This window comes from Hibiscus syriacus, unplaced genomic scaffold, assembly GCF_006381635.1.
Source record: "Hibiscus syriacus cultivar Baekdansim isolate YM2019G1 unplaced genomic scaffold, ASM638163v2 tig00110186_pilon, whole genome shotgun sequence".
NCBI lineage: Eukaryota > Viridiplantae > Streptophyta > Magnoliopsida > Malvales > Malvaceae > Hibiscus > Hibiscus syriacus.
Window position 1 is genome coordinate 626,294 of NW_024062617.1, and position 18,271 is coordinate 644,564.

Here is an 18,271-nt window from a genome sequence, read left to right on the forward strand (position 1 = left end):
AATATGTGCAGAGCCTTAACACTGATGGTGTGTGATTCAAATGCATCACTTCATTTTGGGAAAGATCACTTCTTACGGTGCTCACCTGGCTGAAAGTCTCTTCAATGAATATATCATTTTTCAATTATATATATATATATATATCGGTTTTTTAATGCTCGATCGATAATCGAAATATATTTGACAGATCAGAATAAATAGAATTCACTTATAAAGAATTTTTGTTATATTTGATTTAGATTAGTAGATCGATGGATGAAATATTAATAAATAATTTAAATTTTTATATATAAAAATATGATTATTATACAAAATTAACGAAAATACCATATAAGTCAGATATACAAATTAATCCTTTTTATTGTGTTATATATAATAATATATTAACAGAGTATTTTTGACATTACATAAAATTTTCTAAAGAAAATCTCTAGTTCCTCATAACCTAGCTGCGCCTCATCTTTCTCTGTAGTGCTGCGCCACTACACTCGCCGCTTAAAAACACATAAACCACTTGAAAACAGCAATCAGCTCTTCCCACCTCACTCCACCACCGTAATCCTAGAGGCGCGTGTAACAAACGGGAGATAATAACACCTTGACAACGTTTCATCTAAACTAGAAAAAAAAAACGATCAACGACTCACCGGAGGAGTAATCACCGGTGACAAATAAACTTGACTTTGTATTACCGTTTTATCGATCTTAAATCCAGGAACCACAGTGAACTGACTCTGATGTCAACTTCTCCGCCGTTGAATTCACCGGAAAAAAGAGATTCATCGCTCACGTTTTCCATATAAACCTCCGAGAATCGACAATTTCTCTTCACTTCGAAGACTGAAACATCTTCATTCATTGAGAATCCCAGGCAATGCAACAGCCAAAATCTCTTCGCCATCTCTGCAAACGCCGTGAAGAAAACCGAATCTGGGAACCCATTAGCGGTTAAAATCTTCCTTTGATTCAAATTCTCAAAGAACGAACACTCCATTTTCGCATGAACGAGGTTGAGATACTTGACCCTAATGAATTTCCCGAAAGAAGAATCTGGATTTCGAGCTAAAAACAGCTTTGGATTTGCGGATTTCAGGGCCTTGAATTCATTGAAATACTTCCCCGGGTCTGTTCTTTTGGATTTAACCTCTTTGCCAAGGCCAAAATCATGGAGATTGAAGCCTTCAAGCATTGTTCTACACACAAAAGATTCAAACGCAAAGCACCTGTGATTTCGTTTAACGAAAACGGCCCCCGGTTCAATGGCTTTAGCCGCTGCATCGAGATCCCAATTCGCTAACTCCATTTCCTTGATCATCAATTTGACGAAACTACGAACCGATCTCAATGCTTTATGCAAAACTTGAAGAAAATGACTCGGATTCAACGCTGAAAGCTTGTTGATATTATCGAACATCGATAACGGCCCACTAGCGTTTAATTTCTTCTCCAAAGACTTGTTGAAAGCAAGGCAATCTTTAAACTTTTCATGGAGTGAATCAATCTCTGATCCTTTTGATTCAACGTCGGATTCCAGTTTCTTGATCGTGATCTCGTAAGTCTTCATCAAGCTCTGCTGCTCTTGAATTTCTGCTAGCATTAAAGTGACTTGAGGCGAAAGATCAAGCTCTTTCTTCAAGAACTTTCGCTTTAGCTCCGAAAGTGTTCTCAGTTCTTCAACGATGGCTTCATCAGCAGCTTGGATAGCGACATTGTTGTACGGGTTTTGCGCCATTTGAAGCTCTGCATAAGCAGCTTTGATGGTTGTAACACTAGCGAAAATCTTTGCAACCAAAGCTTCTAACACAGCTTTCTGCTTGGGATTCCCATGAGAAGTGATTTTACTATCCGGGTTTGGATTGTAACACTCGAATTTGTTTTGTGATGGGAAAACGCAGATTCCAATACCATTGTTTGAAGAGAATTTTGCTGAGGACTTTAGGTTGATGACTTTGAGAAAGGTTCTTGCGAGCTTGCTCTTATGGCTATGGCTGCTGCCATTGTTGTTGTTGTTGCTGTTAAGATTGATGTGGTTAATTGTGGAGGTGGTGCTGTTGCAGCTTTTGCTTCGGGTGAAAACTGCTTTTGGTTCGAATATTGGATCCATTTTTCTTTCGAAAGATGACAAAGAATTAGAATGAATTGGAGGGATAGAATGTTGTTCGGATCATTAGAAAAGAAAGAGGACCAAAAAAAATTGATTTTGTGACTCTGTTTGGAGCAAGTGAGAGAAACTGACAATATTTGAAAAAGCAAAACAAATAGAAACCAAATTTTTTATTCTTTCGCTTGAAAAAAAAAAATCGGATTTAAGGAGCCGGAAAAGAAATGAACAGACCATTCACAGTCTTTTGCTTCTTTTACTGATAAGAGACCATTCATGCTCTCTCTCTTCTCTTATCTTTTTAAATTCCGATCCAGATCTTCTTTCTCATTTAAGTTTCATTTCATCTATCGGTGTTAGGAAGCTCTTCAATGGATCTAATCCTTCTTTCGAGAAGAAGAATGTTACGTTTCTATCTTCAGAGGTGATCAATCCGATGACTAGGACCTAGTACCTAGCATAATAGGAAGCCTTTATTGTCGTAGTTTTCTCGTATGGATTTTATTATCTACGTTGATGGCTTCTCTCAATATTTTTGGGTCTGCTTCTTTTATTTTATATTTGAATGTTAAAGTATCTTTCTCTTATTTGACCGCCTATTCTTTATTGGTATTGTTTCACGAATAGCATCACCCTTTTCCTTTTACAGATTATTTATGAGTTAAAATTGTTCTGTAAATCTTAATTATTTGGTTCTTATTATTTTATAATAAATCCAGATGTGGATATCTGAGTTTATTAAATCTTAAATAAAATTTTCATTATATATATAATAGAGGGGACGATGATTATATGTAGGGTAAGATGTTCAAGCAAGGAGAAATGGTGGATGGAGCCCATAGCTATGAGTTCTCGAGGCATTGGGCAGATATGGAGGCGTTGTTTCACACTTTGGGTGCACCCTAAATTCGCAATAAATATATGATGAACATGGCACAAATGACATATTGTTAATATGTAATTATTAAAAATAAATAAAGAAAATGGTCCAAGAAGCCATGGCCGAAAGAAGAGAGCGACTAAAATGTCCATTATTAGTAAGTTCTTGAAAATTGAAATTTGGACCTTAAAAACACTTTAGAAACTTACATTGAGATTCCGATTTAAAAGCAACACAATATGTTATTTTCTCAAAAAGCACATTATGTTAAACTAAATATAATATGTTTAATTTGAATAATAATATCAAAATTCTTTAATTGAATTTATCAATGTAACTGTTTGAAATAAAAGGAAGAAATAGTATCTTAACATTTGATATGTCTAAATTCAACATAATTTTTTTATGATATTAACAATTAAACTTCAAATTCGAGAAGTAAAAAAACTAAATTCCAAATGTACTGAGAGTATAAGAACTTGGAATATATTTAACCTAAAATATAATTTAATATATATTTTTTTATTGGTAGGAGAAAAATAGTTTACAACAAAGTGAGAAGGAATATAGAAATTTTGATTTTACATGAATTTGTGAGAAATTATTGATCTAATTGCCGTGAGTGTTAAGAAACAATGATTGGTAGCAAATTATGGTTTTGAACATATCATTTAATTATCCTTTGAATTTGTCTATAAAAATCAAAGTCGTTAGGTTCCTTATTTTAAAAAATTATTAATTATTAGTCGGTGTACTGAGACAATATGTTAGGCTCTTCAAATAATATCAAAGGTTCAATCCTTAATATTATGAGTAGAATAAACTAAATTAAGAATATCATCATACAATAAAATTTTTATAATATCTAATTCAAATTAATTAATTAATAGATCAAATATCAGTAGTTATACTAAAAAAATTTTATCTGGGTTTTCATAAACAAACCATCTATTCAAATAAAAACTACTCAATTTATTTGTCTTGTTTGATAACATCAAGAATTTAAATGATTAGGGGAAAAAAACCTAGTTAACTAATCATGAAGACTTGTAATCATATCTTACATGGTAAAATTTTGATCTTTTCTACTAAGTAAAACCCTAAACTTTAAATTTAAGGTATAAACTCAGTTTAAGGCTTAGTTACGATTTTAGTTTCTTTACTATGCTGAAATTCGAGATTTGGTTCCTTTACTTTATTTTTACATAATTTGGCATATACACTTGTATAATGTTATTAGTATCTCTTTTAAAGTATATATTTTAAAATAATCTAAATATTTATTTAACATATAGAATTATTATCGGTTAAACATAATTGATAGAACTTAATTACGGACTCGAATGACCGAGTAACATTAAATAACTTCATATTGCCACTTGTGGTATCATTAAAAAGAAAATTATAAAAATAAATGAACCATAAGTATACCTAATTAGAATATAAGGATCAAATCTGAAATTTTAACATACTAGAGAGATAATTGTTCTCAAACATCATTAGCCGACAAAGACATGCCTTGTCTAAAAAGGTTGTTGAAAATTATTGGAAATCACAAGAAGTGACCCATAAGCCAAGGAGGGGGTGTATTTCAAGGGTAATTTTCTCAAAATTTATAATGATTTTTAAATAGAATTTTCTATTCATATTTATTATTAACTTGTTGGTATATTGTTGAATTTTAAATAATTTTAATGTTGAAAATTCAAATATTATTATTTTGAAAGGAAAAAAAATAATGTGCTAACTTAAGTACATAGTGATAAATATGAAATTTTCTAAAATTAAATATTGGCACTTCTACGAAATCAATTATTAACTATAATAGAAGACACGGCACAATGATAGTAATAGACATGCAACTATAATTTCAGTTCATGTGTGTTGTGTACACTTAACATGTTCATATATATATATATATATAAAGTAAAATAATGACATTGGCTGACTTTGAGATAAGATTTGCTCATAGCAAATTATTACATTTATAAAATACAAAATAGTTAGAGGAGTCCATTCAATGTGAGGCTTGGTAAGGGGATTTGCCCCATGCTTCATTAAGGTGATATATATATACACACACATTAAATATGAATATATAAATTCGAATAAAGCACGAACTAAGCGACTTCAGTGATAAAAGAAATATTGTTATTTTTTGAGGTATCGTATCGGGTTCAAGCAATATGAATGTCAGGGGTGCGAGCATTCAATATCAAATTATTGAGAGTTATGTTTAAACATATATTACCTTGTACATACCTTAGATTAATCAAATAATAGATAGATAAATAAAATTTTAATGAATGTCTGTTATAAAATTGAGTAAGATATTAATAATGAATCATAAAATAATAATATATATACTTTTCATGAAAAAAATTAGATAAAAAATTTACGAAAAAGAAAAAAAAAATTATAATAAAAAGAATATTGTAATTTTAAGTAATGCTAGATGCATAAATATATATGTACAGATATTAAACATCTTTGAAATATCTTCACGTCTACTATTAATCTTACTTTTTCTTTTAAATTAGTTCTTCATTAAATATATGACACAGTAATTTTTTAGAATTGAAGTAAACAAAATTAAGATTAATCCTTAAGAATACAAAATGAACCCATTTGTTAATTAAACTTTTATTTTCTTAAATCAATAGGCAATATTTGACCTTGATTAATATATTTGTCTTATAAAATAATATTTTTTTAAATCATTAATTAAATCAGATAGAATGGAATTAAAGTTACTATCTTTACCATAATATATATATATATATATATATATTATAAAATTGAAGAGGAAGAAAGCATAATGGAAAATGATATGTAGCAAAATGAAAGCAATATTATATATACACACACAAGCTAAAGAGTAAGTCATCTGTTCTCCACAAGAGAATCGAATAGAGTTCGGTTAAGATCTATTTGATGCTTAAATTATGACAACTAGGCGTCTACGTAAAGACTTGAAATAAAAATTAAAAATAAAAAGAATCTAGGTTTTATATGTTATTATCTCATTCCTAAGATTTTTATATAATTATTTATATCTAAATTATTAATCAATTAATTTAAATTAAAAATACAAAGGTTAAGATTAGGATTGAAATCACTATTATGTCTATATTGATATGTACACTTTTTTTCCTCCATTTAGATTTAGGGAGTTTTTTAACGAGGTTCATATCGTTGTTTCTGTTTTGTATGTGTTTCGAATAATAAAATAATATAAAATATTTTTTTAAGAAAAAAACTCGAGTTTAGATCGAATCATTAAAAAACCTGATTCAACCTTACCTATACCCATCAATGTGTCTAACCCATTTTTTGTGAACTTTCCCTCTCTTGATTTTGTGATAAATGTCAAATCGGATAAATCGTTGAATCTCGATTTAACTGACTCTCCGGAGATGTCTAAGGAAAGACAACCTAATATACGGCTAAAGAAAGGCGCTATCTGAAATGTTAATATTTTTTTAGCATTTTCGGTAAAACTCTATCTAAAATATTATTTTTTTCTATCGGAAATGTTAATATTGGGCGCTACTTAAAATGTTATTTTTTTCTACCGGTAAAAGGTCTTTCCTTAACCGTATATTAGGCTGATATTAATCACAACTACCCTGAATCTCCCAATCAATCTATTCCATATTTTTTAAATGGTTAAAATTCGAAAGAATAGAAGCAGAGGTACATTGGGGAAACAAACTCAATTGTTATGAATGTGAAGGGTCTCTTTCGTTTCCTTATCCAAGTGGCAATTGGAAAAAGTATGTACATACTTTGAAGAATGCAGTGTAGTTAATGTTATACCTGCTCAAGAAGATAGGCCTCATGACAAGTATTACAAACGTCCAATTCGCACATGCTATGTGAATAATCAATATAGATTTAGAAGGAATTAAATTATTAAATTTTAAAAATATAAAAAGTATTAAATATTTAAATTCAAAATTCGAGAATAAAACTATAAGATAAATCTGTCTCATCCCTTCTTTAATTTTGTCCCGATCCTATATAATTCCTTATAAATTTACTTGGCCGTATTACTTGATGTCATAGAGATGTGTAAGTGAAACCCTATTTTCTTCGTATATAGATTATTAGTTTTATTTATTTATTTTTTTCATAGAAGATATTATTAAACTTATATAATAATACCTTAAAAATTAAATTTGATAATATTTTCAAAAGTTTTGTAATATGAAACCCACATATTTTCTAAAAAAATATGTAAAAATTAATAAATTTATGATAATATCACTTGATTGCGGTATCAACCTTAGTTAAATAAATATAATTCATTTAAATGAATATAATTCATTAGCATGCCATTGGTATCAATACTTATATTAATGTATTAAGTAAATCGCACTGATGATTACTAGTGTTTAAATAAGTTGTCATTTTTCTTACTGAAATTTTAAAAGTAATAAATTGATTACTAACATTATCGATTTGTAACAAAATAATCACTCAACTATTAACCGTTAAATTGATGATGTTGCACTATTAATAAAAATGTTAATATTAAGTTTTACCCCTAATCTATTGCTAAAACATTAAATAGATCCTTCAACAATTATTTTATATTTAATTTACCCAAAAGCTTTTTAATATTTTTTTTCAAACACCCCATTATCTCCGGTGTGATGAAGTCATCGTTTGAGAGGGTTGAAGAAGATGACATGGGATTCACGGAGGAAGAAGGAGAAACAGATAGTGAAGATGAGGAGCAAAGAGAGGAGATTCATGATAAAGGGTGGTGCCTCGTGAGAGATTTGAGAGTACCGACTTTCATATACCACTCAAACTCTGCAAGCTGCTGTACAGATGCTGGCAGTAGCGGCCCCGGCGGAGGTGGTTGTCAAGCTGATGGATTTGGTGTCGATTTGAAATAGGCAAAGCAACGACGACACAGAGTCTGCAAGTCACACGCCAAGGCTGCTTTTGTTTCGGTTAGGGGCAATTGCCAGAGGTTGTGCCAACATATCAACAGATCACACATTAACGTCCAAATTCAAGTCCTTTTGTTATGTTTCCGAAAGAGATTTTGGCACTTGTGCCTCCTCACGTTTCTCATACAAATTATATTTGCGATTTGGTGAATTTTTTGAGCGTAAACGCTTGTTTCAAGAAATTTCAAAATTCGATGGTCGATCCATAACGTCAGTTTTCGAAATTTTAATAAGGAAGACGAAAACTTATTCAAACATTAATGATCATTAGTACAGTTTATCCAAATATTAACCGAGTCTGTACTCTGAAACGAAAAATCTACAAAGTTCAGGTTAAAAAACAAAGATCATAATTAAAGGGCTAAAACGACACCACATTACAGTTGAGACCTCAATTTGTTCTAACCGGGGGGATTGTTTTAACAAAAGGTGGAACCTACCCTACCATTCATTTCAACTTAATAACTCAAAATTTTGAACAAGGCTTCTCCACCTAAATCGGACTTTGGAGTTTAGAGGCCGAAGAAGCCCAGTTCGCTGGCTCTCTCCTTCTCGAAAGTCTCAAAGTACTGATATATTATTGTTACGGCAAGCAAGATTCCAGTCCCAGAACCGATTGCTCCCATGAAATCGGCTAGGACGGTTAATGCACCGATGCACATTCCACCGAACGCAGCTGCGGTTGGAATGTAGCGGTTCAGTTCTTTCTGCAAGTTTGAGTCTCTATGCCCCGGCATCACCATTTGTTGTTCCTACAAGAAAACGAAGAACATGATCATTAAAAGTGGCAACAAGGTAGGTTTAATCAAATCGAAATCATTCGATCACATATGGAAAAAACTGTGTAACTGGTGGGGTTCAAAAAATTTCCAATTCATACATGAGGCAAACAAACATGATTAAAATGAGTCAGCTCACCTTGAGTTGCTTAGCGACGTCCTTGGCTGAAGAACCGGAAACTTCGATCCAAGTTTTCGAAAATAAGGCACAAGCTGAAAGCATGAACACCAGATAAAACAGAGCATGGAAGGGATTTGCTGCCATGTCCGCCAAGCTGTAGTAATAATCAGATAAACCCAGGCATCAAAATATAAGAAGAGAACATAGCTAAACAGGAAATAAAATCAAACATTTCATCGGTGCAAGAAAATTAAAGAGATGGAAGACCAAACACGAACAAAGATCGGTTCTAACCTTGCAGGGGCAGTAACATAGTATGCTAGACCACCAACGGGAATAAACTGACCACCTGAATATTCGGATTCTTTCCACTTGCCCAAAAGATTCACAAAGAAGTTACCACTGTACTTCCTGTACAGCAACTGCAGAAAACAAACTGCGCTAAAGAAGTGCGCAATGTTACAAGTAAAATGGAGCCTCATTCAAATAGAGTAAAAGGGTACCTGGGAGATGAAATATAGGTTTGAAACAAGTGCGGATTGAAGGATGATAGGCATGTTGGAGGTGTAGAATAGCTTAATGGGATATGATCCTTGTTGTCCACGAGCATTCTTGGATCGTACGGGCAAAACAACACGGAAACCTTGGAAGTAGATGACAATAAGGAAGATCAATACCGTAGCAAGTAGATTTGTAACATTTGGAAGATTCTGCCGGTAGAAAGCCTCGCGAAGTGCTCGAACTTTGTCTGTCCTAGTTATTAATAGATGGAACATAGCAATGACAGCACCCTCAAATTCAGCCCCACGGCCGCTGTTAATTGTTGTAGGGCTAAAAGCTTTCCAAATAATGTTTTCACTGAAGAATCAAAATAGTAATTAGGATAGCTGCTTCCAGGAATACATTTGAGTTGAGTTTAATACGGAAAGCATTGTAATAAGGTACCAGATATTGGTAGCTATGAAAAGGGAGATCCCAGAACCCAAACCATATCCCTTCTGGAGAAGTTCATCAAGGCAGATGACAATGATTCCGGCAAAGCAAAGTTGAATAATAATAAGAATAGCATTTCCAACACCAAGCTGACCAACACTGCCATACATACCAGACAGTACATATGCCACTGCCTCACCTACAGCAATCAGGATGCCCAACAACTTTTGAGCCCCATTTCTGCAAAGCACAAATAAGCATGATAATTATAATATGCACATAGGAAATACAAAGGATACATAGAATTCCGTTCTGAGCTATCACATGTATAAAAAGAGAAAATAGCCGTTTAAGGTAAAAGGCAAAATAAATTATAATGAGAAAATACTTACAAGAGTGCGCGATCCTCCCGAACGCTGTTGTCAACCTCAATGATCTTTGAACCAGCCAAGAGTTGCATCACCAATCCGGATGTCACAATGGGGGTAATCCCAAGTTCCATAACAGTTCCACGGTTGGATGCAAGGATAACACGCATCCAATAGAATGGATCGGCACCAGTTGTAGAATGAATTCCATAAAGTGGAAGTTGACTGCACACCAAAAAGATGAAGAGGGAGATGACGGTGTAGATGACCTTTTCTCTGAAAGGAATTTTCCTGTCAGCACTTTGAACCTCGGGCAGAAATGAAAGGAATGGTCTAACCAAATGCAGTACTCTGAACCCTCCTCCCATGTTGGCTATTCAGAACTGAATTACATAAAAAATTCAGCAATTGTTTGTCAGTTAGGGAACTCGCAAAAATATATGATGAGGAGGGAGGTAGCAGCCACACATATCATTGATAGTCAAAATTAATAAAAAGCCAGTGGTTATGAATTGAACAAAATAACTGAAACATTTTCCTTTAGATTCAGCAAATATTAGAACACAAATATGCAAGAAATGAATCTTGCATAATAAGTATCTGATTTTATATTAATATCTAACTCGCTGTCCAATTCCGAAAACAAGAACAATGTTACTTATAAAAAAAAGCATGCATAAGTCCTACAAAACCGTTCTCATATCCAGCCATATCTGAATAGTCGAAACATGCAATAAAGTAAATCAATCCGATCTAGAAATTAAAAGTCGGCATCCGAAATGAATTACCAGAAAATAATACAGATCAATTCAAATCAATCCGATCTAGAAACGTGATTTCAAATTCTATTCAAAACAAAATATACGATAGTTTTAAAAAAGATCCGTTCAAAAATCAGCTAAGCTAGAAGGAGGGAGAAAAACGAGACAAACACCAGCTTATGCATAGATCAAGCAAAATTACCAGCAGATCTACAACTCTCGAAATTAAATCTGGAAAATAAAAATTCCAAAACTGAACATTCTAAAACAAAAAATTATACATGCACATCCAGATCTGGTAACAAAAACATAGATCAAATCATTTCCCAGGAAAATAACCAAATTCTCAAAAAACAAGCTTCAAAAAAATTTAAAAAAATCTAAAAAAATAAAGACAGTCATAGGCATACGATTACGATTCGGTGAGCAGATCTGAGAATTGATATTAATTCGAATAGAAAAGCTTTACCTTAGAGAAGAGTTCTTCGGATTTTCCAAAGAGAATATCGTCCCCGTGCTGGGCTGAAAATGAACGAGACAATTGAAATTTTTATAGCGCAAAAAATAAAAAAAAAAATATTTGAGAAAGGTTTGCCTTGCCACGATATCTTACCCAATAAGGATTTACCACCTGTAATATTGGCGTATGATTAGTTATTCAGCTTCGGATCTCAGCTATGTACCCATTACTAATGTTATCTTATTAAGAATTCATCCAATCCATTAAAATGTCCTTTTGAAAAATGTATTAAACTCTTTAAAAAATAAGTAAAATTTTGTTTTGAAATTTTTTGAATTAGTATTAGTTTGATTGGTATTATTATTATAATATATAAAACATTATTGATTTTTTAAATTAATTATATTTAAATTCATGTACATACATAAATTATATTACTTAAATCGAATCATTAAGGAATAACAAAATCTCTTTAGCATACACTAAGAGTTCAACATTGTTGATTTAAATATATTTAATTGTGTATTAATTTTGGTCATTAAATTTTAAAACGTTTCAGTTTTAATACTAAAAATTTAAGTAGTCTTTTTAGATTGTTAAGTAGTTGACAATGTAATGGTATGATAACTTATTCCTTGCTTTTATATAAAAAAAATTATCAATTTATTCTTTTATCATTATCAATCAATCATCGCCTGTCATTGATCGTGGTTAACTATATCATCAATATCAAATCATTCATATTTCATTCATCTTTCTTTTTCTCGATAAGATATCAAAATAATGTTTAATTTTGTTCTAAAATTTGTAAACGTGGATGCATCAACATAAATCTTTTTAATTTTATTTTATGATTATTCACTTATTCAGTTTCGTGTTAACAATAGGATACTGGTGTTGAACTTGAGGGTGAAGGAATTAATGGTTATAGAGAATATGATAATAGATTATCAATGCGGACTAAAAGTATAGAGGAGTTGAATGATAAGGAAAAAACAGGCATAAAAAGACTGGAAAGTAGTTGTTTTATGAGTCCCGTCTTGCTGAGGACACTGGGGTATGGATACTGGAGGTTATTTCCCTGATGGGGTGAGTTCCTTGGTGAAGAGAATGGGTTGAGTATGTAGGATGTGATAGTTGAGATGATACTTGCTGCCCGTGCGAAAGTAAATGCTTTAACTTCTGGGTGAGGCTTATCGAGTCATTTGCTTGACCAATCTTGGCAGGAGATGGCTCAGACGCTAAACGAAGCGAATATGGGTAACGTGAAGAAGATTCTTGAAGCGGAACCGCCAAAGTGGTTTGCGGACAGTGCTACTTTTGCTTGTATGTTGTGTGGTATTAGGTTTCATCACCCCATCACCATTGCAGGTTTTGTGGAGGAATATTTTGCGGTGTGTTGTAAAGGAAGGAGTTTAATGCCCCAGAAGTTTCGTGTAACGGATCCACAACGTGTCTTTGATGTATGTTGTGTGCGGCTTGTATCTGTCCACCCATAATCTCTGTTTGAATGTGTAGGTGTTTTTGTTGGATGTTCACTTGAAATATTAAAGGTTAAAGGGTTTAAATAAAGATAAGAATCAAAATATGTTAGGATGGTTAAATTACCCTAATTTGATGGGTCTCGACTTGATCTGATTTTATAGGGCTGATTTTTTTTTGAAATTTCGGGGTTCGGGGTGGAGTGAGACAAGTTATATAGTGTATAACTTTAGAGCCAGCCAGAATCAGATTTAAGGTAAAAAAAAATTGACCCGACCCGATCTAATATAAATTACTAATTTATTCATATATATATAAATAATATTTAATATCTTAGAGATTTTATTTTTATATTGTTAAAAATATATTCTTTAATTATTAAAAATATAATAAAATATATTATTTTAACCATTTAAAATATAACAAATAATTATAAATATATTGTTATAAAATATATTTTTTAATTATTTTAAAATATTAATATATTTCAATCTGATCGGGTCGGGTAGAGGTTTTAACCTAAAATTCGAAGCGGAGTTAGACCAAAAAAAAGCTAAAATTCATTGAGACGAGATAGATCGGATATAAGGAATATATTTTCGGGTCTATGTTTGTAAAAGTATTAAATTGGTTAAAAAAACAACGATTAACACATTTTGGGTACCAATTGTGTAACATTTGTCAATTACAAATTTCGAATTAGTTTATAAATAAGGTAAACTATACGTTTAGTATCTAAATTATTACTTTTGTTTTGTTTTAATACTTAAAATTTATTTTTTTTCAAAATCATATATGACGTTTAATTTATGTTTCAATTTGATCTCATCATTAAAATCTTAACGGCACCGATGAATTAGAATTTATATTACAAGACGTGTGAAATATCGAAAAAGGGAAAATAATTCCACGTCATCTTTGTCACTAAGTTTTTATTGTGAGATACAAAATTAAAACCTAAGTTAACTGTTATGTATGATTTTGAAAAGAAAAATAAAGTTTAGGTATTAAAATAGAATAATAGTGATACTTTACGTATTAAACGTGTAATTGACCCTTATAAATAAACAGAAAGGCCACATTTGTAGAAATTAAGAAATTCAAGTACTAAATTGTATATTAAACCAAAGAGAAAAACCGTCTAGTAAATGGGTGAATATTTGAGATTGACTTGCATGATTGCGTCGTCTTTTATCCTTTACTCTGTAGTTTCACTTCATTTCCACTGTTCTTCTCGTTCTTCCCCAAGTTTCTTAATATAATCAAAGTTCGGCCATGGCTGAAATCTCCGAGAGCAATGCAGTTTCGGTTTTAAACTTTAACGATGAACCCAATGATCAAAATCCTCCACCGTCATCCGCCATTACCAAAGACTCTCACATGTTCTTCTCAACACCTTTCATCCAAAAGGTATATATATAATGATTTTGTTTTGTTTTCAAGAGACATAAATGGTGATTTTGTTTCATAATTTGCAGTTGTTAGCCGAAGTTTTGGGCACGTATTTTCTGATATTTGCCGGCTGCGCATCCGTAGTTGTCAACGTCAACAACGACAAGGTCGTGTCGCTGCCGGGAATATCTATGGTGTGGGGCTTAGCCGTGACGGTCTTGGTTTATTCATTGGGACACATCTCCGGCGCCCATTTTAATCCGGCGGTCACCATTGCTTTTGCAACCTGCAAAAGATTCCCACTCAAACAGGTAAGTGGTGCCGTTTTATTTAGTTTTGATCATATATTTACATGCAATGCTTGATTTGATTTGTTGATTTAGGTGCCATTTTATATTGTGGCTCAAGCTATCGGCTCTACAATGGCGGCCGTGACCCTCCGCCTACTGTTTAGCTGTCTGCATGATGTCTTTGCCGGAACGTCGCCACAGGGGTCAGGTTTACAAGCATTCGTGATCGAGTTCATCACCACTTTCTACCTTATGTTCGTTGTGTCCGGTGTTGCCACTGATGATAGGGCTGAAAGTTCCCCACCTTCATAATATTATATTACGATTATAATGTTTGTTAAGGATATTGCAGTCGTTATATAATGTATAATTACTATCCAATATGTGATTTGTTTTTCAAAAATCATTTCGAAATCTTATCTGTAATATTGAAAGTGACATTCTGATTCTGTCACCTTTCCATATTCGTATAGATTGGAGAATTCGCGGGACTTGCCGTTGGCTCCATCGTGGTGCTTAACGTGTTGTTTGCTGGGTATTACCTCTTCTTTCCTTAACCTATTTTAATAGCTCGGCGAGCAAAAGATATCAAAGAAAACAAACGTCACCTGAATTGAGTTCATTTCAAGTCATTCGTTTTGATTCGGAAGATTTTCAGTTTTGGATTGTTAATTGGGTTTGACAGGCAGATAACTGGAGCATCGATGAACCCGGCAAGGAGCTTGGGGCCTGCAATTGTGTGGAACCGATACAAGGGAATATGGATATATCTTACATCGCCAATCGTTGGGGCAGTGTCCGGTGCTTGGGTTTATAATATGTTGAGGTTCACCAACAAGCCCTTGCCACGCATTACCAAGGCTGCTTCTTTCCTCAAAACTTCATGTAATTGTGATTAAAAAAGAAAATTTTCTATTTATTAATGTAAAAGGTCGTTTATTGTCTTATTAGTACCTTCCAATCCGCATCACTTTGAATCCGTACTTGTCACCGGTGCCTACCGGCATAACCGTCTGTTTTCCTCATTCGCGGGAGAAGAATACTTCTACAACAGACCGAAATAAACAATAATTCCGTCGCGAACGACGCGATGCTAACCCATATGAATACAGTTTTCTTCCAATACCATATAATTCTTTTGATGAAAGGAAGTTTGGATTCAAGGGTGAGGGATGCACCATATAGCTCGGGAATACCGGCGCCCTGCCCGTGTGCTGCTTGTTGTTCGAGTACTACCTTTAAGCAAGCGGTGGGCACAGGGCCTTTGTTCAAACCTCTGATCTTCACATTCAGGGTCTGGATTTCAGAAACAAAGCCGGCGACTACAGGTGCAGCCTTGAACAATGTCAACAGAAGGCGGATAGGTACGCTTCTGAATCTCATCATGCATGGATAACTTGAACTGGCAAGTGTTTCACCATTTACAGAAAGAAAATCTGTCCTTGCCTTCAAAAAAAATTGCACTAGCATCCATCAATGCTGATAAAGGAAAACGAAATCAATTACGGTCTATATTGCTCGGACACTTTATTTTTCTTAAAGTACTTAAGTTGGAGATCTGTTTTCAATGCATATTTGGGCATCGGTCTAGGATATGACCCTCTAAGGACGTATACCGATATCCGATACTCACATCCAAGTTGCACCTAGTATTCATCAATACTGATAAAGAAAAACTAAAACCAGTACGGTTTGTGTTAACTCGACACTTTATTTTACTTTACGTTGAAGATCTGTTTAATTCCAATGCATATTTGGACATAAGTTTGGGATACGACCCTCAAAGGACCTATACCAATATCGACACTCACATCCGAGTTGCACCTAGCATTCATCAATACCGATAAAGAAAAACGAAAATCACTAGTATGTATTACTCTGATACTTCATTTTACTCGAAGTACCTATGTCGGAGATCCCTTTTTGATGTATATATGGACATTACTCTGCGATATAACCCTTTAAGGACCTATCTGATATCGGACACATTCGAGTAACATGGTAGTTACATAGGAAGAAACACGTTTTTGAATAGAAGTGTATCACAATCCTAAAATATCTAAATACATTTATTACTCTACAACATAGTATGCCATGTAAGGAATATACATGAGAATCAATCATTAAAACACTGAATATTAGACTCGAATCGACAAATCAGAATACATCTAGATGACGAACTATAAAAAATATTGATTTATAGACCAATTAACATAGTGAAAACATAAACATATAAGGGCAATTTTCATACCTGGAACATCCCCAGATTCCTATTGTAATCAGACTCCGGCAATGTCAAAGAAACAGTGACCTGCAATTCATGAAAAGGCGGTATAATCCGAGACCCCAAATTCATCCCCACATCAATCTTCTTCTTCTTCTCAACAGCAGCACAAGAAACGATGGGAACAAAGGCAACTGGACTATTCTTAGTATACTCAAAATTCAAGGTTTCCTTTACCACAAAAGGTCGCTCCACCAAATACCTCATCAGAATCCCACTAATCACAAGCGAAGTAAACACACACCCACATAGAACAAAGGCTAAATATGCAGCCCACAAGATTCCCCACCCGAATCCGAGAACGAGTCGACCGCACGGTGAATTGACCCACAATTCGATCAACTTTGAGACCACATAAGATGTGATTTGTCTCAATGGTCTAAAAGGATCGATCACTAAAATGATGAGATAACTCAACGCTGTTATGGGTAGCGTAATAGATCTTATTATCAATTTTAACAGAAACCCAATCGATTCCATCGTTAAACGGGATATAAACATTAGTAAAGTTAACGAAGAATATAATGAGTCATTAAGTTCAGTCCCCGAGTCGGCGGAGTTACGACCCTGGGTGACCAATTCATCGTTTTTCTCCGTGGTGACAGTCTGTTCGACGTGGGTTGTTGAATCGGTTATCTCGGGAATATCGTCATTTGGGTTCAAATCGCGGTGGAATTTGTATGTTTTAGAACTTGTTTTTGAGTCGGTTTCTATAAGGGAATCTCCGAGTTCATTGGGGGAGCTTCCCCGGTGGGAGAAGAACCGGTGGCGGAGAGTGGATGATTCGCCGAAGGTAGAAGGATCCGATTGGTCGACGGTGAGGGCACCGTGAAAGGAAACGTCTTCGTGGAAGTGGTCCTTTTCGTCGGTGATTTCGGATTCCATTTGAGCAAGGTGACGATATGATGCTTGCTTTCCTTTTTCACATTTAAAAAAATATTTTTTTTTAAATTTTTTTAAATATATTATAAATTCTATCACTAAACTTTCTTTGCACTCTTATTTTTAATACTATTTTTTATTAACTCACCGAGTTTTCAATTTTCACAAAACCTAATATTATTAATTAAGATTTAGAAAGTAGTTGAATTAAATACTAATTATAAATGGATTTGGATTTAGATTTTACTAAAATTGTAATTTTTTCCATTATTATAATTTTTTGAAAGACCCGAATTTTACGTATTTAACCAATAAGTTTAAATTAATTTATTTGAAAACATTTAATAAATAATTAAATTTAAAATTCTATAAATGTAGCAGCTTTTAATTTTTTTTATTTTTAATAATTTTAATTTAAAGTATTTATTTTTCTTATAATAAGCAGTAATAACTTTATTAATAAATTAACATGAACCAAATATTAAAAAATTATTATCTAATTATATAATAATTTAAATATAATGTTTTAATATTTAATAAACTCTGCATCTGCGATTTCTTTCTTTCCAAACGA

General features: G+C 33.1%; 3 protein-coding genes and 1 pseudogene across 3 annotated transcripts; 1 reads left to right on the plus strand and 3 right to left on the minus strand.

Moving 5' to 3' along the window:
• Positions 1 to 344: 344 nt before the first annotated feature.
• LOC120217229 lies at positions 345 to 2,211 on the minus strand (annotated as a pseudogene).
• A 6,065-nt stretch (positions 2,212 to 8,276) lies between these two features.
• Positions 8,277 to 11,370, minus strand: LOC120217230 (protein transport protein Sec61 subunit alpha-like). Its single transcript, XM_039214423.1, has 7 exons — positions 11,318 to 11,370; positions 10,171 to 10,529; positions 9,791 to 10,018; positions 9,349 to 9,703; positions 9,140 to 9,267; positions 8,864 to 8,999; positions 8,277 to 8,697 (listed from the first exon to the last, which is right to left on the minus strand). The coding sequence occupies exons 2-7, from the start codon at positions 10,512 to 10,514 to the stop codon at positions 8,458 to 8,460; spliced, it is 1,431 nt and encodes a 476-aa protein (XP_039070354.1). The 5' UTR covers positions 10,515 to 10,529; positions 11,318 to 11,370; the 3' UTR covers positions 8,277 to 8,457.
• Positions 11,371 to 14,124: 2,754 nt separating this feature from the next.
• Positions 14,125 to 15,430, plus strand: LOC120217294 (aquaporin NIP1-2-like). Its single transcript, XM_039214463.1, has 5 exons — positions 14,125 to 14,259; positions 14,328 to 14,552; positions 14,625 to 14,821; positions 15,004 to 15,066; positions 15,217 to 15,430. The coding sequence occupies exons 1-5, from the start codon at positions 14,125 to 14,127 to the stop codon at positions 15,428 to 15,430; spliced, it is 834 nt and encodes a 277-aa protein (XP_039070394.1).
• An 82-nt stretch (positions 15,431 to 15,512) lies between these two features.
• Positions 15,513 to 17,721, minus strand: LOC120217231 (seipin-2-like). The gene is made up of 2 exons (XM_039214424.1): positions 16,783 to 17,721; positions 15,513 to 15,977 (listed from the first exon to the last, which is right to left on the minus strand). The coding sequence occupies exons 1-2, from the start codon at positions 17,698 to 17,700 to the stop codon at positions 15,519 to 15,521; spliced, it is 1,377 nt and encodes a 458-aa protein (XP_039070355.1). The 5' UTR covers positions 17,701 to 17,721; the 3' UTR covers positions 15,513 to 15,518.
• Between the last annotated feature and the right edge of the window lie 550 nt (positions 17,722 to 18,271).